The sequence below is a fragment of the Talpa occidentalis genome, unplaced genomic scaffold, assembly GCF_014898055.3.
Source record: "Talpa occidentalis isolate TD23 unplaced genomic scaffold, MPIMG_talOcc4v2.1 talOcc4.7, whole genome shotgun sequence".
NCBI classification, from domain to species: Eukaryota; Metazoa; Chordata; class Mammalia; order Eulipotyphla; family Talpidae; genus Talpa; species Talpa occidentalis.
Window position 1 is genome coordinate 39,093,602 of NW_023605083.1, and position 26,068 is coordinate 39,119,669.

The 26,068-nt window shown below is 39.5% G+C and overlaps 1 protein-coding gene and 1 pseudogene across 3 annotated transcripts in view; both read left to right on the forward strand.

Annotated features, from left to right (window-relative positions):
* LOC119232554 (phospholipid-transporting ATPase FetA-like) overlaps positions 1-26,068 on the forward strand; it is a 76,024-nt gene that overhangs the window by 41,875 nt on the left and 8,081 nt on the right. For all 3 annotated transcript variants that reach the window (XM_037494605.1, XM_037494604.2, XM_037494606.2), the window contains exons 13-20: positions 4,706-4,902; positions 7,764-7,972; positions 9,775-9,818; positions 15,807-15,972; positions 18,419-18,607; positions 19,284-19,399; positions 22,703-22,867; positions 24,466-24,577. In XM_037494605.1, coding sequence (XP_037350502.1) covers positions 4,706-4,902; positions 7,764-7,972; positions 9,775-9,818; positions 15,807-15,972; positions 18,419-18,607; positions 19,284-19,399; positions 22,703-22,867; positions 24,466-24,577 — 1,198 coding nt within the window. The remainder of the gene's footprint in view (positions 1-4,705; positions 4,903-7,763; positions 7,973-9,774; positions 9,819-15,806; positions 15,973-18,418; positions 18,608-19,283; positions 19,400-22,702; positions 22,868-24,465; positions 24,578-26,068) is intronic.
* On the forward strand, positions 6,710-7,099 carry LOC119232558 (40S ribosomal protein S12-like; annotated as a pseudogene).

Sequence of the window (26,068 nt, forward strand, 5' to 3'; positions counted from 1 at the left end):
TCTAAAGTAGGAAAGAACAGGACCAGTTGACAAGGAAGTCTCTAGTTTATACCTCTGTTGTGGAGGATAGACACAATTTGTTTAAGATTTGATGCTTTGATTGGTACTACCAGAATTGCTGTGTGCCTCAGATCTGTGGTCAGCTTGCAAGTTTTGTCTTTTCCCTGACCCTTTGTTCAGTTTCTCTATATTCCACATATAAGGAAACCATCCATTATTTATCTTTTTTTTTCCTTCTGACTTATTTCACTTAGCAGAACCCCTCCAGCCCTATCCATATTGCTGCAAATGGCATGAGTTTAAGATACTCTTCTAATGGAGAACCAAATCGGGAGCCCCCAAATTCATCTACCAGAAGTATCAGAAAGAAAAACTGGAAGGGACAACATTGTCAGAAATTAGTAGAATATTTCCTAGAATTAAAGAAGGCTATGAGTTTCAGATATGAAATATCCATTAAGCATCATAAAATTTTAGAGCTTGAAGGGAATAAAATAGTTGCTCAAGTTTTTCATAGGGAAAAGAATGCAATACCAACAACAAAAAAAAAACAACCCTGAGTTTTAAATTAGTATCAAATTTCTCAGCAGGACTTCTGGGTCTTAGAAACCAGTGGGCTCATAACTTGGCAATTCTCAGTGAAAACTGTTTTGAACTGAAAATCTATAACCAGGGGAACTACAAATCAAGTGAGAAAGCAAATTTGGTCCTATCTTAGAACCTTTATCCTTGCTGACAGTGTCTGCCCCAGGTCTTTGCATGGCATGGCTTGCTTCTTTTTCATCATTCACTGTCATCTTTGCAGATGGGCCTTCTCTGTCACCAGTTGAATCCCAAGACCTTTATTTCATGAATCTGTTTCATATTCCTCACAGCACGTTGCACTAACTAAATTGTATTTTTTCCATTTTGTAACTAATTTTTTGTCTACCTAGCTTCACAGGATTGTAATTTCTCCAAAAGTAAGGATACTGTCCTTTTTTCCTCCACTGTATCCCCACCCCCCACAACGTAATTGGAGCTTCAGTATTATTTGCTGAGTGAGTGAAAAAAATGGTTGACTCTCTGAGCTCCAAATTATGACCCTGTAAGGTCATATTCATCTCTGTATTCTTGGGAGTACCTTGCACAAAGATATACTCAGGAAATAGCTCTTGAATAGTTATGAAATGGAGAAGTATCCTTGAATTAGCTAGGTTTGTCGTATCAGCTCAACAGTTTTATTTATGTCATCTTTTTGTCAGGACATTGTAATGTGGTCAGAGGCAATGCACTCTCATTTCTTGAAGCTGAAGCAGAAATTCTTCCTAATTTAAACATTTCATTTTTCCCATTTTTGGAAATGTTTCTTAGGGGGAAATCTGGCAAACACAGGAAGTATGTTTTGCAAAGCTTCTTCCTGATGCGCCCACAGCTAAATTGTAGTTTAATTCCATCATTCTCTCTAGTGACCAGAGCTCACAGTGGCATTGCTTTCTGAATGCTGTCTATTAAAATAAGAGCCTATTTGTAGGGCAAAGCAGCAGACTGGTTGAAATTGGAATGATGCCAGAAACTTCCAATGTATTTCTCAGGAAGGCCAATGAAAGGCACAGATGTGAAGGTCTGAAGGACAAGGAGTCCTTTCTCTTTACAGGCTGCCTATGAAGCCTGGGAGCTCCACTTTGACAGCTGTGACCTTAGTTTTCAGTCAGTTCCGTTAAGTGACAAAAAGAGTGTCTCTTTCCACCTTTACTGAAAGTACCTTTTGCTAAGTGTGAGGCTGCCATGCTGTTCTTACATCTGACTGTTAATGAAATCACCTCTAGGGTTTGTAGCAACAATCAACTTATTGTTACTTTCTTTTTTGTTTGTTTTTTAATTTTATATATATATTTTTACAATATTCTTTATTTTTATACATTGTATTCTTTATCATCTCAGGTACAGTCCCGGTGGAATTCCCACCACCAAGTCACTGGAATTCCCACCACCAAGTGCACCATCACCATAGTCCCTTGTGCTCTTCCCACCCCCATTTTGATCTGTACTGTTACTTTCTTCTTGCAAAAAGGAAGTAAAGTGAAGCTTTAGAGACTCAAGTATCAATAAATACCATCACAAGAATAAGCATAGAGCATCTATAAGGGTTTAGAAAGCCTTAGGTGGAGGAAAAGCTTTAGAAATATAGAGCAGCAACAGCAAGCCAAATGCTGTGATAGAGGTAATTTTCCTTTCTGGTGGCTCAGTCTGAGCAGAAAGATCTGGTCTGGAGGACTTCTAGTCTAACAGTGGAGGCACGTCACTGGGAACCATGGGTAATTCTCAGTTATCCAGCAATAGAGAAGGGACAAGGGTGTTGAAGGTCACCCTGTGATTTTCTCCCATAGCCTTTGAGGGTTTAAAATCATTTATTATTATAATATCATTATAATAATATTATTATATAATATATACTGTTATGTAATATATAATATATGATAATTTATATATTATATAGCATATAATAATTTATAATACTTATATTTATATTACATATAATAATTTATAATAATTATATAATATAATCTATAATATATAAAATAATATATAATGTTATATAAAATTATATATTATTATAATATAAAATATCATAAAATATATTTTAATATAATATATTATTATATATTATAAAATATATGTAATATATTATAAATATATTGAAATATTAAAACCAGAACTAATGAAGTAGGGCCTGGAGAAGTGGCAGGTAGAAGATGGTTTTATATTTTAATATTGGCCATATACAGTATTCAGAAAAAGGCTATGAGGCCAGTTGAACTCATCACTGAGGTTCTGGCCCATGAAGAGCTTTGCTCTTGCACAAGTCACTGAAGAGAATGAAGAGAAAGTGGATCACACAACTTCATCACAAAGAGCTGAACTACTCAATATAATTCTGCATTAGGCTAAGAATAAAAGCAGATTTTACTCTGTTTTATCTCATTCCTCCTTTGTTTTGTTCTTTCCATCTCTCACCTAATTGTCAAGTCTCAAATATTGAGTGATAGTAAGGATTTATTGTTGATTTTTTAAGTGATAGAGGCATTGTGGTCACATTTTAAAATAAAATCCTTTAAAGCTATATATTAAACTATTACAGATGAAATTATATAGTGTGAGAAATTTGTTAAAACAAAAGGAAAACAGATGTTTGACTAAAACAAGACTGGCCATAAATTGCTAATTGTTGAAGCTATGTCATGGGTCTGTAGGGGCTCATTAAACTACTTATATATCTTAATAGGTGTTTGAAAAAATTCATAATAAAACGTTTTTTTAAATCTCGTTTTCTGAAAAGGGTCTCAGAACTGCTTCTTCTGCCTTTCTACGCTTGTCTTCAAAGACTTTCCCACCAGTAACTCATCTAATAGTGGGGATGGGTTGCTTTGAGCTCGTCATGCTTTGTGACAGTGGGCACGGGTTTAAAGACTACTGAGTCGTGTTAGAGGTGGTTCACAGTACAGGGTGACCTTCAACACCCTGTCCCATCCCTATTGCCTGGATGACAGAATTACCCATGGTTCCCGGCGACGTGCCTCCACTGTTAGACTAGAAGTCCTCCAGAACCAGATCTTTCTGCTCAGACTGAGCCACCAGAAAGGAAAATTACCTCTATTACAGCATGAGGCTTGCTGCTGCTGCTCTTAATGTCTTCTCTACAGGCGTTGCTGGAATGTAAAATTGTATAACTATTTATCATAACCAAATATTGGGAAATATTTGGCAGTTTCTTAAGAAGTTAAAAATACACTCACATAGGACCCCACAATTCCACTCCTAAATATTTACAAAGAAAATGAAAGCTTATGTCCATGCAAAGTCTTGTACCTTGTACACAAAATATTCAATGCCATTTGTTTGTAATAGGCAAAAACTGGGAACAACTCAGTTATCCAACAGAAGATGAATTAATAAACCAATTGTGTGGTATCCATGCAGTAGAATGCTATTCAGTAATGAAAAAAAAAATGAATGATTGTTAGAAGCAAAAATGTAGATGACACTCCCTACAGCAGTCTGATAGTTTCTATCCAGTCTGATAGTTTCTATCGCTGGATTAATGGCTATGTTAATCCCTTCTGTCCCCACCTGTGTGAGACAAGTTCCTGACCTTGTGGTGTCTCATTTCTCGTTTATCTATTCTTAACCTCTGTCAGTGAAAGGTGAGTGAAGCATGTATGCATATTGCAGTGTGAGAATGTACTCCCAAAAGATGCAGTTCTATAAATAACTGACAAATTAATAAATTACAAGGGGAAAAAAGAGAAGTAAATTCAAAGAAAAATGAGCAAGCAAACAAAACAAAAAACCTATCTTCTAGTCAAGTGATTTTAAGTAAAATACTCTCCATTCTTATTATCAAATTCCTCACCTGTTATTTAGAGAGGGGTTACAAATATTAAGTTAACCAACATACATAAAGTACTTAGTGCAGTTCCTGGCACTTAATTAGTATCAATTTATTTTAGCTACTATTTTCTCCCATCAAAACCCCCAGGGTGGCTCCTGCTGGGCTTTCTTTTCTGTCCTGTGTGCTACCACCTAGAACCTGTGAACTCCAGGGTCCCTCTGCTGTCCCGGAAAGGACAGAAGCTTTTCTTCAGCAATCAGGCTCCAAAAGGTAAGACTAAAGCAGCACATGCCATGGGGAAAATGTTAATTTAATTCTCTTTTTTATTTCTAGATTTTCCTGATTTTAGGCAGTATGTGTTTTATCCTAGCAATTGGGAATGGCCTTTGGCAGAACCAGAAAGGCTACTACTTCCAGACTTACCTGCCATGGAAAGAATATGTCTTTTCATCATTTGGATCGGCCAGCCTTTTATTCTGGTCCTACTTCATTATTCTCAACACTATGGTTCCCATCTCTCTCTATGTCAGGTAGGCTTTTTTGATCATTTTGGGTTATGGGTGAGGAACCGACTTCTTGCTTTTTTTTTTAAAGATTGATTTATTTATTTATACAAGCACTGGGTACAGTCAGAAGCGTGGGAGGGTGAGAGAATTCACCAGAGCCAGAACGGGGAACAGAACAGGCAGAAGGACCGAAGTACACTGCTGAGGGGAGCAGCACAGGAGAGGTGTGCGCGCCATGTGGGACCCTCGCCCTGCGACCGGGGATCGAACTGGTGCTACAGAGGCTGCAGGCAGTTTCGCAGCCCAGCGCTCAACCACTGCGCCACGGGGGAGGCCTGACTTCTTACTTCTTAATTCTCCTACTAGAGTATGAACTTTCAGAAAGCGTAGACTGTGCGCTGTCTGACCCTTTACTTCAATAGGATCTGATGTACAAAACACATGGAGAAGTATCTAGAGATTACATAAATGCTTTCTATATCCAGAATGCTGTGCTAGAGACTATGCGGGTTATGCAAACAGATTACAAATTTGCCCCTGCCCTTACAGATGATTAAATGAGAAATGCAAATACATGAAATAATTAGAAAAAATACACACAAAGTTGGTAATGCCAGAGCACAAGAGAGACAGCCCCTAGTTTCACATCTCTTCTAGTTTATCAATGTGATAGGTTCCAAACATTCACTTGTAAGTCAGTTCCTCAGAACTCAGAATGTGTTTTCCTACAAAAACAATATGACAGACGAGGTTCCTAAGTCCTGGTTCCCAAGATTTGGCGAAGAGAAGGAGGATGTTTCCTCTCCCTTTTCATAAGCAACTTGCACAAAAATATGAAATAGGTAAAACAAGTCCTTATTGTACACTGATCTTTTTTGTGCTCAAAATTCCCTTTCACATATGCACACCTAAACATTTTCACAGCCTTTCTAGGTTTCCTGAACCCTGCACTGTGGTATCTGAACCGAAAATTATACAACTAAATTTTATTATTAATTGAAAATATATTTATTGAGCACCTACTATATGCCAAACACTACATTAGGGGCTAGAAGTGGAAACATGAATAACGAGATAGTCCTTCTCTAGATAAACTGACAACATAGCAATGAAAATAGATAATTTAATTATAGTACAATATGAAAAATGATATTATAGAAATATACTTGTGTATACTATGGGGACCTTGAAAAGGAATAGATTAGTTCTGTGTAGAGTTGGTTGCTTACAAAAAAAGGTAATAATCAAACTAATATTTGAAAAAAGAGTGGAATCCACCAAGCATAAAATATGAAAAAAATTGCAAACAGAAAGATCAACGTGTACAAAGGTTTAAAGGGTTTTAAAAAGCTTGACATGGTCATAGAAAAGTGAGTAACTAGACTAAGATGTTGGATAGTAATTTAGATTCAGATCCAGGAAAGCCTTAAATGCCAACCCCAGGAGTTTGAATTTTATCTTAAAACCAGCAAAGTTTTTCTAACAAAAGAACAATGTGGTTAAGATTGCAGTGGTGGCCAAGATTTGGCACATGAGGACCAGTGGAGTCAACAATGCGGGCCTGAGCACCTTCTCCCTCCCTCAAACAAAGAGTCCATGTTGCTCCGTGCAGCCGTCTCAGATAGGGGTTACTGATGACGTAATCAAAACTAACATATACCATGTATGAATGATGGATAGGAAGGAGGTCCTTTAAAGATCTTTGCTGCTTTAAAATGAAGATGCTTTCTTAACTATAACAAATATTATAGATTTCCCTGCCTCTGCCAAATGACACAAAGGCGGAAGTTCATATATATTCAAGATTCCACTCCACCTGTAACCCACCACCATGACTGAAGAAGGTGTTGCTGCCTGAGGTGTCATGGGCATTAATACTGCTGGACAAAAGATGCTGAAGAACACCCTCATCCACCATGGCCTAGCACATGGAATTTGCAAAGCTGCCATAGCCTTAGGCAAGCACCAAGCCCATCATTATGTGATTGCATCCAACTGTGATGTATATCAAGTCGGCATAGGGCCTTTGTGCTGAACACCACATCAACTCTGTTAAAGTTGATGACAACAAGAAACTGGAGAAATGGGTAGTCCTCTGTAAAATCAGCAGAGGGGAAACCCCATAAAGTGGTTAATTGCAGTTGTATGATTGTTAAGTCTATGGCAAAGAGACTTTTAGGCCAAGGATATCATTGAAGAATACTTGAAATGCAAGAAATGAACAAATAAAAAACTTAGCACTTGTTCCTTAAAAAAGAAAACTATAATGTATGCTATTTGGAGTACAAGAGAAATGTGACAAAGACAATAGGGAACTTTCAGATAAGAGAACAGAGAAGAGGCTGTTGGAGGGAGAAGCTACCCTCCAGGCAGGCTGGCTCTTCCTGAAAAATTTATCAGAGGGTCAGCTTCTGTAAACTATTTCTGATTTTCATAGCTCCTTCCCTTTTTCTTCCCAAAGAAGCTCTGAGTGTTTCAGTTTCTCTTTCTTCCCTGCCAATAGGTTTACATGAGAGCAGCAATAATCATCTAATTAAACCTAGGCAGTCTTTTATCAATGTAAGTTAGCTCTCTACTCTGTCAGGCCTTGCGTTACTATGTAAGTTCAAAATGTATGACTTACATCTTGAAAGAAGAAAGAATGAAAGGGGGATATGCCTCAAAAAACTTAGTATGTCTGGGTCCAAATGGTAAAGCTTTGAGTGATAAAGGTCAAAGTCAGGATGACAATAAGTTGGCTAGTGGGAAGGATCCTTCAAATTCTAAGGTTCCCAAGGAAGATGCTGGCCCTGACCTAGCACAGGACTGGTAAGGCGGAAACCAGGATGATATATTTGTTTGTCAGGCTCTGACCCAGGATCTTTCTTTTCCTGCTTTCTCCTTAGTGTTGAGATAATAAGATTGGGCAACAGTTACTATATCAACTGGGATCAGAAGATGTTTCATGCACTAAAGAACATACCAGCACAGGCTCGCACCACGACGCTTAATGAAGCGCTTGGCCAAGTCAAGTATATATTCTCCGACAAAACAGGAACCCTAACTCAGAACATCATGGTTTTCCACAAGTGTTCCATTAACGGGACATTCTATGGTATGCATGTCTTCTTGCTTTTCCTGAGTCCTGGGGAAATTCTACTTTGCAGATTACTTTCAAGAATAGCTCGGAATCTATGTACCTCAGATTCACATTTTCCTCTATTCTCACATCCTTCTTTATTTACTGAGCAAAGAGCCCCTCACCCATTCAGTTCTAGCCAAAAAGCATTTGTTTAGCACCTTGTAGATGCAATTCATCATGTAAGACATTGGAAATACCACCATGTACAAGACTTAATCTCTGTTCTCAGAGAATTCCCAATGTCTTAGAAACAATTCATCCTCGTTCTAAACCAGATGTAGCAACCAGCATTCACTGAAGCTGGTAACCTCTCAATTCCCAAACTAATAAAGTCTTAAGAGAAGCTATCAAAGGTAGTCAGAGTTTGATCAATGTACTCCCACACTCAGTTTCTCATTTATTTCATGCCTTAACTATTATCTTTGTGATCATGTTAAGTCCTCACATGTGTGAACATCTATCCCCAGGGTGCTAACTAGCAGAAGGTGATTACATCTAAAAAGCGAGAGCATGCGTGGGGATGATGAAAAAAAACGTTGAAACTAGAGAGATGTGATAATTGCTCAAAATTGTGAATTCACTAAAAACCCCTATACTGTACACTTTAAAATGGCAAATTTTATGTTGTAAATTTCACCTCAATTTAAAAGTAATTAAAAAAAACACTAGACCCCTCTAATATTTCCTACTATCCCTGGAAAACAAGTTTTCATATATATAAACTCTAAAAATTTATTTTTGCATGAGTTCATTTGGTGAGGATCTTCATTCTCTGGCTCAGTGTAAGACCTGACCATATACTGTGTAAGGCTGAAAGGGTCATAGACTTGACATCAGACTGTCTTCCACCCACATTCTGTCTGTACTGTTTACTTGCTGAGAATCCTAAACATTCTAGAACTGTTTTCACATCTTTTCTAGGTAACTTCTTTTATTGGAGGACTTTCTGAGGTACAAAGTCTCTCCTAGGCCCAGTGACTACTAACACCTCACTTTTTTTTAAATTTTATTTTTATATTCCCCATGCAATTGCAACCCCCTTATTTTGACCTCAATCCCTCCTTTCCCCGCTCCCCCCCCTCAGTGTAACACCTCACTTTTAAGGGAGAAGAGTTGGGGCCCTAGATGACCTTCTTAGCATTGGTTCAGGGATAAGAGCTCATTGGGGCAGCAGTCGCTGGGCGGCCTGAGGAGATTCCATGCAGCTTGATGGCAAATCTCGGAATATAGAATCAGAAGAAATAGCTCTTTGAGAGATGATAAATGCCAGTTTCAGAGAGATGGATGGATGCCAGTGTTCATGCAGCACAATAGCCCAAAGGTAGAAACAATATGTGTCTGTGCCTCAACAGGTGAATGAATGAACAAACAGTGGTATATCCGTGCAATGCAATGTTACACGGTTAACAAAGTAATGAACTTCTAACACATGCTATATCATAGACGAATCTTGGAAGCATGCTAAGTAAAATAAACTAGACATAAAAGGAAATATTGTGTGATTCTACTCACATGAAATATCTAGAATAAGCAAATTCATAGAGACAAATAAGTTAAAGAGTTGCCAATAGCTGGAAATATGTATTGGGAAGTTTCTGTTTAGGATACTGAAAAATTTTGAAAACTTGTAATGATGATTGTTGCACAACATTGTCATTGTAGTTAATGCCACTAAATTGTACAATAAAAGTTGTTGCAATGACAAATTTTATTATATCTATTTTACACAATAAAAACTTTTTTAACCATTCCTTTAAACCCTTACTTACCAACAGGTGATGTCTTTGACGAGAATGGAAAGAAGGTGGAAATTTCTGCTGTGAGTGACTACAGATACCTGTGAAATGCCTGAGGGAACTAAGCAAGGCTGTGCTGCACAGCAGCATCGTTAACACCAATGGGGACTCCCTTAGCCTCTGAATATTGAAACTGGCCCCATAATATAAGAAAGCATTTTATAAATGACCTATGTTTTTATTTTGGGAGATTTGGGCTTGTGTTTTTAAATGAAAATGGCTTTATTGTTTTTTTCTGTTTAAAAAAGAAGCTATGCTCACTGTTTAAAAAAATCCAAATCATTTAGTGCTATTTAGATAACCAATATAAAATTATATCCCCTCAGATGCTTTTCATATTTATATATACACATCTAGATCTAGTGATAGGCAGGTAAGTAGGTAGGTAGGTAGTTAGGTAATAGACAATAACATCATCACCTAAATGCTATTTTCAGCCTTTTATTCACTTGACACTATATTATGGTGATCTTTCCATGTCAGTAAAGTTAGGTCTACATCATCATTTTGTCATATCCAGTTGTATTGATGTACCTTAATTTATTTAACCAATCCCCTACTTTTTGTTCCATTTTCTTTTTCTAATAGAAATAGCATTGTGGAACACATACATTTTTTGCTTTCTGATAATTTTTTTCCTTAGAATAAAGTCCTAGAAGTGGAATAGGTTGGTCAAAGGATAGCCACATTTTATTTTATTTTTAATTTTTAAATTTATTTCTTTATATCATTGCTTTTTTTTTAATTGATTTACTTATTTATGCACACAAGAGAGAGCTGGGGTATAGGCCACAGGTTTGGGAGCTGAGAGGATTCACCAGAGTGAGAGTAGGAAACAGAACAGGCAGACCAACCAAAATACACTGCTGAGGAGAGCAGCAGGTGAGTCAGGAGAGGTCTGCTGCGCCATGTGGGTAGCTCCCTGGCCGTGAACTCATGCTGCAGAGGCTGTGGATAGCTTCACAGTGCTGTGCTTAACCCCTTGTGCCACCAGGGAGCCTCCCCTCTCCCCATTGCTCATTTTTGTACAGTGTTTTTTTTTCTCCCCTCAGGTGTAATCCTGATAAAATTCCTACCACTACATCACCTGTGAATTGTCACCATAGTCTCTTGTGCGCTTCTCTCCAGTTTTGAGCCCTCTCCCCCAAACCCCTCCACCTTCATCCCCCACTTTTACCTCCCCACCCCCACTGTATGTCTCAGATTTATAGTTTGACTGCTACTTTTGTGTCTATTTTTTTTGACCTCTTGTTTGCTTTCCCTATATTCCTCCTATAAGTGATATCATCCAATATTTTTTTTCCTTCTGATATATTTCATTAAGCATGATCCCTTCCAGCTCCATCCATGTTGCTGCAAATGACATGAGTTTATCTTTTTTGATTGCTGAATAGTACTCCATTGTGTACATGTACCACATCTTCTTGATCCAGTCATCTGTTTTGGGGCATTTGGGTTGTTTCCATCTCTTAGCTATTGTAAATAGTGCTGCAATAAACATAGGAGTAGAGGTTTCCTTTCAAATTGATGTTTTTGTGTCCTTTTGGTAGATTCCTAGGAGTGAATTTCTGGGTTATATGGTAGCTCCATTTTTAGTAATTTGGGGAACCTCCACACAGCTTTCCTTAGTGGTTGGACAAGTTTGCTGTCCCACCAGCTGTGTAAGGGGGTTTCTTTCCCCCCTCCCACCCTCGCTAGCATTTGTTGTTGCCAGTTTTTGCGTTTTTTTTTTAATATGGGCCATACTCACTGGTGTGAAATGGTATCTCATTGTGGTTTTGATTTGCATTTCCCTGATTATAAGTGATGTTGAGCATTTTTTCATATACCCGTTGGCCATTTGCAGTTCCTCTTTTGGAGAAGTGTCTTTTTAGCTCTTCTACTCATCTTTTGACTGGTTGACTGCAATCTCTTCCAATGACACTTTGATAATTTTCTACCTATTTTGTGATCAGCTTCCTATTAAATTCTCCATATTAATTATTCCAGAATTCACTTTCAGGCCTTCAATCAGTATGTACCCCTATCCTCCCTAGCATGCAACAGGTGATATAACCTTTTACTTTATTGAGAAAAATTCAAACTATCAGCTAAATACACTTTTCAGTATATATATCAGAACCCATCTTTACCTATTTCCCTCAGTCTCAAGAGAGGTATCACTTTTTCCTTTACTACCAATCTCTTTATATATTCTAGATGTCATCCCTTCCTACGTCTTCAGGAACTTAATCATGTTTTCTCTCTTTCTTAATATCTGAAACGTATTCCCTTCTGTGATTCTTTCCTAGGTCAATTCCTTCCTTTCTTTAAAAAACACTCAGTACATCTACACAGTGGAGTATTATTCAGCAGTCAAAGAAATAAATTATCAAGCCACACACACAAAAGGAAGATCTTTAAATGCATCTTGCTAAGATAAAGAAGTCAATCTAAATAGGCTACCTGCTGTCTGATTCCAACTATATGATATTCTAGAAAAGGTATAAAACTATAAAGACAGGGCCTCCCTGGTGGCACAGGGGTTAAAGTCTCAGTGCTATCAAGCTATAGCTAGCCACCAGTTAGCACCAGTTCTATCCCTGGCCAGGGAGCAACCCACATGGCACAGCAGACCGCTCCTGTCTCACTCTCTGCTCCCCTCAGCAGTGTATTTCAGTAGATCTGCCTGTTCTGTTCCCCACTCTGTCTCTGGTGAATCCTCTCACCCCTCAACCACCAACCCCGCAACTCTGGCCTACTCCCCAGTTCTTGTGTGCATAAATAAATATTTTTTTAAAAACTATAAAGACAGTAAAAATGCCGGTGGTTTCAGGGGCTTGGATAGGAACAGGGAGAGAGATGAAGCTTTGGAGCACTGCTTTAGGGCACTGAAACTATTCTGTGTGACACTGTCATAGAGGACTCATTCCTTTATGCATTTGTCAACATCCATTGCACAGAGAGTGAACCCTGATGTAAACTAGGACTTTAGTTCATAATAATTGTGTCAATTGATTGCTCAATTGTAACAAATTGTAAGATGTTATAGGGGAAACTGGAGTGGAAAGGAGAAAGGGGAATATATAGGATTTTTATTTTCTTCTTGATCTTTCTATAAACCTAAGACTGCTCTAAAAAAAGTATTAATTTAAAATAAAACAAATAGTTAAAATAACAGCCCAGCAATGAGAGGTACCTACTAATAATAAATTTTATTCTGCTTTGAAAAATAATTATTTTATGTGTAGGAACTGGAGTATAGACCAGAGGTGGGGGAGGTGGTGAGAGGATTCACTACAGCCAGAGCAGGGGACAGCACAGTTGGATTTACTGATTTGCACTGCAAAGGGAGCAGCGACAGAGACAGGAGAGGCCTGCTGTGCCATATGTGGACTAACTCCCTGGTAGGGGATCAAACTCAGGCCATAATGGTGATAGCAGTGCGTCTTAACCCCTAGGCCACCAGGAATACTCCCTTCATATTCCTTCATATTCTTTAAAAAGCACTTTGAACTTTTCCTTTATCTTGATTCACCCTACAGCCATTATCTGCCTCTATCAGTCAGTCCAGGTATTTATGGAGTATCAATCATAAGTCAAACACTGAGCAAGTTCTAAAGGTTCAAGGAAAACAAGAGACTTGGTCCCTAGCTTCAAAAAGTTGGCAGCTTAGAAGAGGAGCCATATAAATAAATAGGCAACTACAGCAGTCTCTAATTCCTTACCTTCCATTCATTCTTCAGCCTTCTCTGTGTAGTCACCCTAACCATGTATGTCCACTGAAACTATCCTGACCAAGGTCCCTAATGACTACCTTGGAAAGGCCCTACCCAGCTTCTCTGCCGATCTTAACACTTCCACTCCACTTTCTTCTGAAAGCTCTCTTACCCCTTGGCTTCTGTTCAATACCTTCTGCTTTTCCTCCCATTCTGATTGCTTTTTTCTCACCTCCTTGGCCATTGGTGCTGATCTTCCTCAGAACTGTTGTATTGTACCTCTTCTCGACTGCCACCATATTCTCCTGGACAATTTCATGCATTTACATGGCTTTAACTACCACCTGTGTGCTGATGACCTCCAAATCCATATATTCTATTCACCCTTGATGGATCCCATTCCGTTTATGGCCAAGGTTAAAGATACCCTATAAAACTATCTATAGCTGTGTCACAACATTCCAACAACTTCATAAATTGTCCTCTACCCTCCATTCTGCATCCACTTCCTCTCCTCTGATAACTCCAGCTTCTGTCCTTCTGTCTAGTATCTGGATTTGCCTCTGGCCCTTGTTTAACTGGTTGTTTGGCTTTCCATTTCAGAGTTAACCATGAATGCTGCCTTTCAGATCACGCTGTCCTGTAGCTCTAAGCCAGGCCTGCCTCGTTCCTGAACCCAGCCACGACCAGTGTTCTCGAACATTACTTACCTAGAAGGAGAAATGGGGAATTAGCTCAGATCTCTTACCTGAACTTCAAAACTTTATATGCCTGCTTTCATTACTACCTGTATATTCTTCAGCTAGCTCCAATTCAGTCTGTCAAAAACCTCCTCTTGTTGAGTATCCTAGCTCAGTGAACAGTTTGACAATCAATCCAAGGTCCAAATTAGGAAATATCATTTATTCTTAACTCTTTCCCTCTCTCACTCTTTGTATTCCTATCATATCACTTCTTGTTCCTTATGTTTTCAAACGACCCCCTTAATTTCATATTTATTGTCACTATTTAATTTCTCTTGACTGAATGATCTCCTAACATCTCCATTTACTAGTTCCAATATATTTTCCATGCGGCTACCAAAGGAATTTCTCTGATACAATCTGATTATGTCGCTTCCCTCAGCAAATTGCTTGACTCTATTACAAATAAGATGGTAATTCAGGATCTGTCTCATGTGTACCTCTCCAATTTAGCTCTTATTTACCAGCTTCTAGTTTCAAAGAATGTGCCAGTACAAGAGCCCAGTTCTAGAAAAGCCTCAAGGAATGCTATATAATGAGTTATCTTAAATTAGCAAAACCACCAACATCCCAGAAATCACAACTCTGGTTGGCCAGGTTTAGGACTTGGCTCTGGACCTAACACTACTTTCTCACTGCTACACAAAACTTCCTCTAGAAAAGAGCCAATGTAGCTCACTATAAATTTCCCTTTCACCAGCATAGCACCAAGTAGGACAGGTGTTTCTGTTTGTGACATATTAAGGCTCAGCTCAGGTAGAATACCACTACAAATATGGGCTGGATAAATCTGTTAATAACATCACACTGAAGGGTGAGGATAAGAGAGTCTTTGGGCCAAATTGAGCAGAAAATAATTTATCCAAGGTGGCTACCAACAGCCTAACTGAAATAGAGAATGAGAGTCAACAGCTGGAAAAATGGTAGTGAATATTAGGTCCAAGAATTGAGGCAAAGTCAGTGAGGTCTGACCTGTGAGGTCTAGAGATAAGGAATCAAGCATGCTGACAGGTCAGGAAAAATGGTTTAAAACTAAGTCGATGAACAACCCATATGTACTGAAGCACCCTTGTTATGTAGCCTTGCCTCTCTCTTGTAATACACCTCTCCAACCTCCTTGGAGGATTAAAAGGAATAGTGAAACACGGTTCCCCTCCCAACTCCAAAATCAGGCAGAGGACAGCAGGAGACAGACTCTTTCCAGTCACCATTTACAAATAGGGCACAGCTAACCTCATACCCTCCGGTTTGATTATCATGGATTTGGGCCCTGAAAGAGCAGAACCTGAAGACGGCCTCTGATCATTTGGGAGAGCTGGTGTAGAAAGGGTGCAAGAGAGGCTTGCCAGTTACTGCTTAGCTTATCTCCTGGGGTGACCCAAGTGAATGGATGAACCAGGTCGCAGCCACAAAGGCCTTAGACACAGAACAGAATCTCCCCCATTTTTCTTGCCTTTCTTTCCCCATCCTCCCAAGAGTTCTCATCACATTCCAGGAATTGCCCCCAAATTGACCCCCTGTAAAGTACCAAGCCACTGCTAAGACATTTGTTCTGCCTTCTATGTTTCAGGAAACACAAAAGGTTGACTTCTCCTACAACGAACTGGCTGATCCTAAGTTTATATTTTATGACAACACATTGGTGGAAGCAGTAAGAAGCGGAGATCATCAGGTGTGCTTGTTTTTCCTCTCACTCTCACTGTGTCATACCGTGATGTTAGAAGAGAAAGAGAAAGGTGAGGAGTGGCCTGAGACCTCATCGGGATGGCTTGATATCATTTATGATGGCTTAATCTAAGAAAGAACCTTTTTTTTTATTTGCAACTGAATCACTTTTATTTTTAAAAAGTCACATATTAATCAATTATTTCTAAAAAGAAAAATGAATTTTACAGTAGGAGAGCTGTACATAATCCCTATTGTGAAACCCATGACATTTGAGTTTTACAAGAGCGTGCCCTTGAATAATTTTGATAAAATTAGAATATATAATCTGTGTCCTTATTGTAGCACACATTGTATTATTTGGATAAGAAAGAACCTTCTAATAAGGAACATTATCTAGTAATGGAAAGGATAATCAATGTAAGTAGTGAGTGCCCAGTCACTGGAGATAATCAAGTGGAAAAGAACCTCTTGGTCTTAAAGAAGTTTTAGTCATTGGGCAGGATCAAATTTGGTGTTATCTAGAAAATTACTGACTTAGAGACTGTGATGTCTACCCAAATTGTCCCAAAGATCTGCCCCTCTATCACTGACAGGACTTTTTTTTCCCTTGTTTTTTTCTTTTCCATGGAAGAACTAGAAGCGGGACACAGGTGCAGAGTGGAGGGTCTGATAGATGATTCACCAGAGGCAGAGTGGGGAGCAGAATGGGCAGATTGACTGATTTACACTGCTAAGGGGAGCAGTGGGCAAGACAGGAGAGGTCTGCTGCACCATGTGGGTTGGCTCCCTGACAGGGGATCGAACTCAGGCCATAGCTGTGATAGCACTGAGACTTAACCCCTAGGCCACCAGGGAGGCCCTGACAGGACTTCTTGAAGGATGAGTTGAGTCAGTCTGTTGTCGATTTACAATGTAAAGTTATCCCCACATATCCTCATGTATTTAGTAATCAAATATGACTATGTCATCCTTGAATTCATCCAAACTTATTTTATAAACAATGAATAAGAATTGAGGCAGACAAATCACATCCTTTAAAGTCCACCTACTCTTTTTTTTTTTTTTAAATATTTATTTATTTATTTTATACAAGCATTGGGTATAGTCAGAAGCGCAGGAGGGTGAGAGAATCCACCAGAGCCAGAGCGGGGAACAGAGCAGGCAGAAGGACCGAAGTACACCGCTGAGGGGAGCAGCGGGCGCGGCAGGAGAGGTCTGTGCGCCATGCAGGACCCTCCTCTGGTGGCCGGGGAGCAGCCGGGGATTGAACTGTCACTGCAGAGGCTGCGGGCAGCTTCACAACCCAGCGCTCAACCGCTGCACCACCAGGGAGGCCCTAAAGTCCATCTACTCTTAAATAGAATACTACCAATAGTAACACTTTGTACCACTTTACAGTTTTATAAACTGCTTTCATTTATATCATCTCCCACAATCTTCACAACATCTCTCTGAGATAAGCAGAACAAGAAAGCTGATTCCAGTTTTATAGAGAACTAAGTTGAAGCTAAAAGAGATTAAATGACTTCCCTAAAATTCTATAACTAAGAAAGGCAGAGATAAGAACCCAAATCCCATGTCTTTTGGCCCCATGAGTTCCTACCCCACCAACAGGCCTCTTTGGGCTTGAAATTCCAACAAATTGCTATTATTTGAAGCATATTTGGACTTGTCCTTGTTTATTGTGTTGAGTGACAGGTAGGAAACACACCAGAAAATAGTCTCATTGTCCCATAGATGCATCTTATGTCTGACCTAAAATTATACTACCCTGCCTACCTTATTCACAAATATAACTCTAATGATACATAATGTTTTAAAAATAAAATGACCTACAAAAGAGAAGTAATCCAAAATATACTTCAGGTTATAGTGGCATTCTAAAGGAAGACTGCCCTTTTCTTCCTTATCTTACTTAAGATATCAGAAATACCGTAAGCAATATCAAATTCAACATGATGAATCATTTGGCTTCCCAGGGTGAGCGTTTTAAAGGTGACAATATTCATTCATATTTATTTCTTGATCTTTTTGCTAAACCATTAATCTTATCCTTATCCAGTGTTTATCAACATGTGACCAGTGTATGTAGGTGTCCCTTATGATTAAGACTCACCCAATTCAATTTCCTGGGCCCTCCTTCCAGATTTTGTGGTTCTGCTTTCATTAAGTTTAGGTAGGGCCAGGACATGCATATTTAACAAGCCATCTGAGCCATCTTTACTACTAAAGTAGGGGGGTAATTGTCTGTGTTTTACTTGTTTATATGAATTGCATGTACTTAATTAATAATAACTCAGGTCTGTGAAATGAGTTAAAAATATTGGAAAGGGAAAAAATGATCTGTTCTAGTCAATCTGGTCTTTTAGAGCCAGACTTGTAAGGCAGTTTTGAAGGAAGGTGTCCCCACCTGGGCTCCATCTTTATGTAAACCACTCAGAAGAGTGTGTCATTCTGGGTGTACATTAGCTTCACATCTCTGTGGGCTCTAGCTGTCCTCTACTCTCCTTCCAGGTGAGCTGATATACCAGGCTCAGTCCCCAGATGAAGGTGCCCTGGTCACTGCTGCCAGAAACTTTGGCTTTGTGTTCCGTGCCCGCACATCTGAGACTATCACAGTAGTAAAAATGGGGAAAACCGAAGTCTACCAACTGCTGGCTATTTTGGACTTCAGCAGTGCACGCAAGCGGATGTCTGTTATTGGTGGGTGCCCCTCCTGGTCAGTCTCTCCCCTTATTTGTCATCTATACACATTCATGATTCAACTTTCTCTTCATCTCACCACAATGTTTTCACACACCAATGCTTTCTCATGGGTACTATGACTCATACACAGCCATTCCCACTTTTTCCTATCACATATTCTTCTTATTTTCCTGTATGTACATCTGGCACTCATTACGATATGCTAGGGCACTTCTTTAACATTCTTAGGTAGTCACTTATCAGAACCCTCAAAGCTAACACAAAAATAGACAATAAATCCATAAAACCTGAACTTGGAATAAAAGATGGGGACAGATCATATAGGGGAAATTCATACTATATTATTGTCAATTCCTTCTTCATCTTTGGTCCTTAGTAGGTGTGGGGCTTTGTCTTGAGACTTGAGAACTTGGACTTGAGACATTAAATGTGATTCCACATCAGAGTCTTCAGCATGTGACATTAGGCCTGTGGAGGAATTGGTTCTGTTAGGTCCTCTCTCCCACTAGCCCTTGCCATATCATTTCTCCTACCTGACCACTCACTGAGAGCTTCACCCCCAATGGTATCAAAAAATGTCATGGGAACAGCCTCCTGTTCTCCTTCAGTGACCCAGACCAGTCTTACAGCAATAGGCCTATGTGGTTATTTTGTTTAATTTGTTTATCCTTAGTAAGGACACCTGAAGATCGGGTAATGTTGTTCTGCAAGGGTGCTGACACCGTCCTCTGTCAGCTGCTTCATCCAGCCTGTAGAGTCCTCAGAGATGTCACCTTGGAACATTTAGATGTAAGTGTTCAGATTGCATGGAAAGAAAGCTGTGGGTGGTTCTGTGTATCTGGATATGTGACCACTTATATGGCCCTGTGTCAGCATGTTTCTGGTGGGTGTATGCTGGTGTCTGTGTCTCTTTAATTGGTGGAAGAACGAAACTACCACGTTCTGTGGGATTCTTGTTGACCATACTGCCAACTTCTTTGTTGAGGAATTGGATGGCCCAGGATCTCATGGGTATGATGAGGAACATGTCTGTGGAAGGGCCTACAACAATCAGAATAGTTCTCTATATAATTCCTGGCGTAAGAGGTCCCTTGGCCAGACCTAGAATTTGCTTTGCCTACTGCAAAACCCTACCCCACCAACCATGCTGAAAACAGACTGCTTTTAGGGTATGGAGCATAAAGCACTAGGCCTGAGCTATTTTGGGGACTGCTTGACACTGTCCTCTGTTAGACTCAGTATTAGAATCCCCAAGGGTACCTCCCCCATACCTATTCCACCCCACACTCAATCTCTAGAATTTGAGATGTACCAGGAAGAAGTGGCTCCAGTCTGTTGGCACTAGAAAGAAAGTCCCTATCCATGCTCTCTTGGGTTTCTACCCTTAAACTTGGATAATCAAAGGGTTAGGGGAGTAGGACAGGGGACAGAATGGGGAAGGGGTAGATCAGAAAAATATTGTATAAAAGAAATAGATTGGAGAAAATGCTATTTTACTAGTTCATTTTGGCCTAACTCTACATTAATACATAGTCAGAAGTCAGAGAACAAATGTCCAATGAACACATCAAAAGATGTTCAATGTCATTAACCATCTAATGATATCAGACTTATAAATCAAAACCACAAGTTCCTACTTCACCACTAAAATGTCTAAAACTGAAAGATGACCACACAATAATAATTATTAGCATAGTTGTAGAGAAATTATAACCTTCATGCATTGCTAACCAAATGTAAAATGATGCAGCCATTTTGGAAAAGTCTGGTAGTTTTATGACAGTTAAGCACAGAACTATCATATGACCTAGGAATTCCATTCTTAGGTATATTCCCAAGTAAAACGAAATACACATCCACAAAAAAGCTTGCACATGAGCGTTTGTAGCGTTATTCATAATAGCAAAAAAGTAGAGACAACCTGAATGCCCATTAATGGATGAATGAATAAGTAAAATGTGGTATATCCATGCAATGATAATTTTCCAGCCACAAAAAGGGATGTTGTACTGGTAATGCTGCAGTCTGAATGAACCTCAAAAACATTATGCCAATGGAAGAAGCCAGTCACAAGAGACCAAGTAGAATGTGATTTAATTTATGGCTAGAATAGGCAAATATATAGAAACAGAAAGTAAATTAGTGGTTGCAGGGGGTAAGGAAGAGAGATGGAATGACTGCCAGTGGGTACAGGGTTTCTCTTCACAGTGATGAAAATGTTCTGAAATTACATAGTAGTGATGGTTGCACAATTTTATGAATATTTAACACCATTTTTTAAAAACACTGCATTTATTTATTTATTTATTTATTTATTTATTTATTTATTTATTTATTTTTGTGGGACCCTCTCCAGCGGCTGGGAAACAAACCAGCGCTGCATGCGGGCAGCCTCGCAGCTCAGCGCTCAACCGCTGCGCCACCAGGGGAGGCCCTGTAGTACATAATTTAAAAGGGTGATTTTTATGACATAAAAATTATATCTTAAGTTTTCAAGAAATCAGTGAACTGTCTCACATAGGGTGGTTTTTTTATCTAATGCTGGACCCCAGGGCCACAATATTCTTTGTGGATTAGCCTAAAAACTTATATTCTAACCTTCCAAAACACATGAATTATGGTGTTTTCTCAGACAGCATTTTCACAGACTGGTTTCAAAGGGGTTTTAAAACTGTTTCAAACCTTTTGTCCTGCTTCCTGCTGTCTACCTTAACAGACATCCACAGGTAGAGTCTGATTGGATTACAATCTCTTAACCATTAATGATTAACCTATAAAAGTCAAGCTCTAAAAATTCTCACATGCAGAGCCACAGCTTCAGTTCCCCTAAGATGAGGATCAGCAAACAGGTCATACATAAGCAAGTGGCGGTAAGGAGTCACTCTAGGCTCCTATTTTACCCACCATAAGAGAAAAGGAAAACGTATGAGGGATAAGTAAGAAATAATAGTAGTACATTGTTGAATGGATTGAGAATCTGTTCAGCTTGTTAAATTTGTCAAGACCTCTTCTCAGGACCCTACTCAAAGTCATTTTCTGCCAGATCTCTCTCAAAGTCTCTGCCATCTTCTCTTGGGTTTCTTTTTCATAGCTCCACCTGCCAACCATACAGAGGTTTAAGAAAAAGCATTCCCTACATAGATTGTATTATGTTACTTTCACCTGATGACTAATATCAAAGACTCAGGAGTTATCCAGGGAACTAAGAACAAAATATCAAGATGATAAATTCTGTTTCTTTACTTTCACAATGCCAAAGTGAACAGCCACTTTGAAATTCAGTGTAACCATAATCATGTAGAATTGCTATTTATGTGCAGTTTTCATACACAAAATCTGCTTCTGACACACCCTCTATAGAACAGTAATTCTGTCCTAATCCTCCCACACTGTCACCTAGCCCTTTTTATAACCAAGAGTATACTTTTTCAATATAGCAAGTATGCTTGGTTGGTTGGTTTAGTTAGTTAGACTGTATCCATACCCAGGGAACAAAAAGGTGCTAACTCACTCAGAAAGCAGTTCCGCAATTGCCTCATTAACCTGTTGGCTACAGCTGAGCCAATCAGTTGTAGACAAATATGCAAGGATATGTGCTATTTGAAATGCCCGTTTGGATACTTGATGAAGGAAGACAGGGAAAGAGGAAGGTAAATAAATATATTCTTGTTAAAAAAAAGTAGTAACACCTTTGATTTTTCTTTTTATTGTTCCTCCTTTTTACTTTATTACCCCCTTCATTCTCATATTACAGATAACATTATCCTCTCTGTAGGAGAATTATCTCAGTTTTACAAAAAAGAAATCTAGAAGACTGAATTTTTCTCAGGGTCACGTTACAAATTACCCATCTTTAGGAAGAAGCTAGAACTTTTCATCTCTAAAAGCGCTCTCCAACTATCCCCATCTGTTCTGGTCACAGCCCCATTTTGATGAGAATGCTCAACAGTTACTTGCTGTTTATGCTTGCTTCTAGCCTAAAATTATACCGTATTTTGCAGGCAGATGGGGTCTGTGAGGGCAGCCTGCCACTCCTTTAACTCAGCCCTAAGCCTAGCACAGGAGCACTAAGTACACAGATATGTCTTCCAGGATTTTGCCAGAGAAGGTCTTCGCACCCTTATGGTGGCCTACCGAGAGCTGGACGATGCCTTCTTCCAGACCTGGAGTGAGAAGTACTCTGAAGCCTGCCTGTCTTTGGACAATCGAGAACGTAAAATATCAAATGTCTGCAAAGAGGTTGAAAGAGAAATGATGGTTAGTGTGAGGAAGCCAGGAACAGACTGGGGGCAGGATGGGAGGTAGTGGTTAGTAAACTAAGCAGGGGTTTAATAGATTAAGACTTTCTCTGGATACTAGATACTGGTTACTGGAATCCAAGCTGGTTCAGGGTATCCTGGATCTTTGAATTCCTTAAATAATAATAAAAATGCGCTGGTTGTAAATTTCATCTTTTTGGCAATGGTTGCTATCCCTAAGATGCTTGCAGAAACTAAGTAACCTGGGAGAAATCAGGATCTGGATAAGGTAAAATTATTCACTTATTCATTAAACACTCACTTATTAGGTGCCTCTTATGTGCCAGGCACTATTTTAAACCCTACGCATTTAGAAGTAGACAGACGAAAAGGTAACATATAGAGTATGCTAGATAGTGAAAGTACTATGGAAGAAAATGAAATAGAGTCAGGAAGAAAGGTAGGAATATAAGGGGAGGGGGAGAGAGAGAGAGAGAGAGAGAGAGAGAGAGAGAGACTGGTGCAGTAACAGCAAGGAGGAGAGAACAAAAGGACATGAGACAGAGAAAAGGTGCCTCATAGGCCAGTATAAGGACTTGTTTGGAAAACCACTGAAGAGTTCAATGAGAGAAATGAAGTGATAACTTAAAATGATCATCTGGCTGCCGTGTTGAAATTTTACTGAAGGGGAACCAGTGTAGACTAGGGCGATCAGTTGGAAGGTAGTTGCAGTGGTACAGGTGAGAAACGATGGTGGCTTAGTCCAGACAGAAGCAGTGGAAGTAGTGAGGAATGGTCAAATTCTGGTGATCTTTAAAAGTAGAACCAAAAATAAAGAAAAGAAGAAACATGCATATACACACAAATAGTAGAGCCAACAGGATTTATGGCTGGATTAGATCATAGGCTATAATAAAAAGAGAAGTTGAGGATGACTCCAAGGTTTTTGATCAGATTGATACAGACTGACTCGACTATAAAGGGAGAAATTACTGATATCAAATGAGAAAATTTAGAGATTCCAAAGGTCACGCATCAGCTTCCAGACTGCCCTTCTAGAGGCGTAGGAGCAATCAGGCAATAGTTTATCCATCTCCCAACTCCTCAAACTCAGTCCAGGTGCCCATCCCTGTGGTTGGCACTGTTGGGGCATCATAGAGAAAGTATGGTGTTAGGAACAAGACGCTTTTAATCTGGTGTGGGAAGAGGCCTTGAAAACTTCAGTGCAGGGTTTAGTGTAGGGTTGGAAGTAAACCTGAAGTGGGTGACGGAGATTCATTGTCTGGGACCCACCATTTTTGGAGACCAAAACCAGGCAGTGTGCTATGAAGCCAGGAAGAAATGCAAGTGTATTGAGAAACATGGTCCAGAAGTGGCACGTGGCTTGATATATGACTTGGGCAAGTGTTTTCCCTCTCTGGTCTCTAATATTCTGTTTCTAAATTTGATTTCAGTGTGTGATTGAAAAGCTGTTACTGTGGAAAGGCAGAATATGCTGGGTTTTATACAGGACAGAGCCAGCTTCCTAAAGAGGATGCTGAGGTGCCAGTTAAGTTATTAGGTGGCACTAAATGCTGTGATCTGCTCTCTTTTCCTCACTCATATTTCTGTTTGAAGCTGTTAGGGGCCACGGCCATAGAAGACAAGCTGCAGGATAAAGTGCCTCAGACAATTGCCACTCTGAGCAGAGCCAGAATTAAAACATGGATTTTAACTGGCGATAAGCAAGGTAAAGTGGAGTTCCTCACCTGATTACCCCTCTCCCTGGCCCACTTAGCCATTTTTTCTTTTTCTTTGTTCTCATTTATTTGACAAATGCTTTATAATACAAATCAGGTCAAGTCCTTACAGGACACGTTCACTCCCGCTCTTGTATACAGTTTGCCAAGCATAAACGTTATACCACATACTGTGTTAGACATTCAGGACACGGAGATGAATCAATCAGATATGATCTCTGTCATCCAGGAACTCGCAAACTAAAAACTCTAGAGTTGCCTTTGATTCTACCCTCTGTGTTGTTCCAAAGATACATTATCTCACCAAGTCCCACCAGTTCTTCTGAAAATCCTCTTGTCTATGCCACCACCCTAGTTCAATCTGTTGTCTTCACTTCTGCAACAACTTGTGAACTGATCCCTCTGTCTCTTGCTCTTATTCATGTCAGCATAGCCTACATACATCAGTTTAATCTTCCTAAAATATACTACTTTTATGACATTCTCCTCTGCTTGGGCACCTGTAGCAACTCTGTGGTCAAGTCAAACTCCTTTGTCTGATCTTCAGGACCTAGATATTTGTTGCTATCTACACATCCCGATCTCCATGTTAATTTGACCACTATCTGACCGTGCATGGCCAGTATGTCCCAAACAAAGCCATTCCCACGCTAGGGCCTCTATTTCAGTTGTTTCCCATTTTAAATATTTTGCACTTCCCCTAAACACATCTTACTCATCCACCAAAGCCTTCCTCCAAGACATTTTCTATGACAATTGCTATCTCTCCTCTGAATTTTGAGACCATTTGCATTCAGGGCTTAGGACTTAATTTTTTCCCCAATTTTTGCTCTAGTATGAGTTTGTTCCAAATTCCAGATTTCTTATGTAAAGGAAAGTCTACAATCTAAACATATCTCAGTCCCCCATAAAGTCTAGCATAGAAATAGGCACAGTTTTGTTCATGGATTTTATATGTAGAAGTGGAGGATACAAACTGGAATTGCTTTAAGAAACAGAGAAAGGCTTTGTAGAGAAGCCTAAGCCACAATGAACCCAGTTTTTTTTTAATTTTTTTAAAGATTTATTTATGCATACAAGAGCTGGGGTACAGGCCAGATGTGCGGGAGGGTGAGAGGATTCACCAGAGACAGAGTGGGGAACAGAACAGGCAGACTGAGGGGAGCAGGGGGCGAGACAGGAGAGATCTGTTGTGCCATGCGGGTTCCTCCCTGGCCGGAGATTGAACTCATGCTACAGAGGCTGCAGATTACTTCATAGTGTGGTGCTTAACCCCTTGCGCCACCAGGGAGACCCAATCCCAGTTTTTTATAGTAACTTGCAAGTCTGTACCTGGTAGAAGTCTCCTGTGGACATTTGAATATGGTCTCCACTACACATGAAAAATGCACTTTGACTGCACTCATGGCAAATGTGGACAAATGGGTGCCGAGGCCTACTGTTAATGCCTGTGTATTTGTGAAGACCTTGTCCCAGCCCAA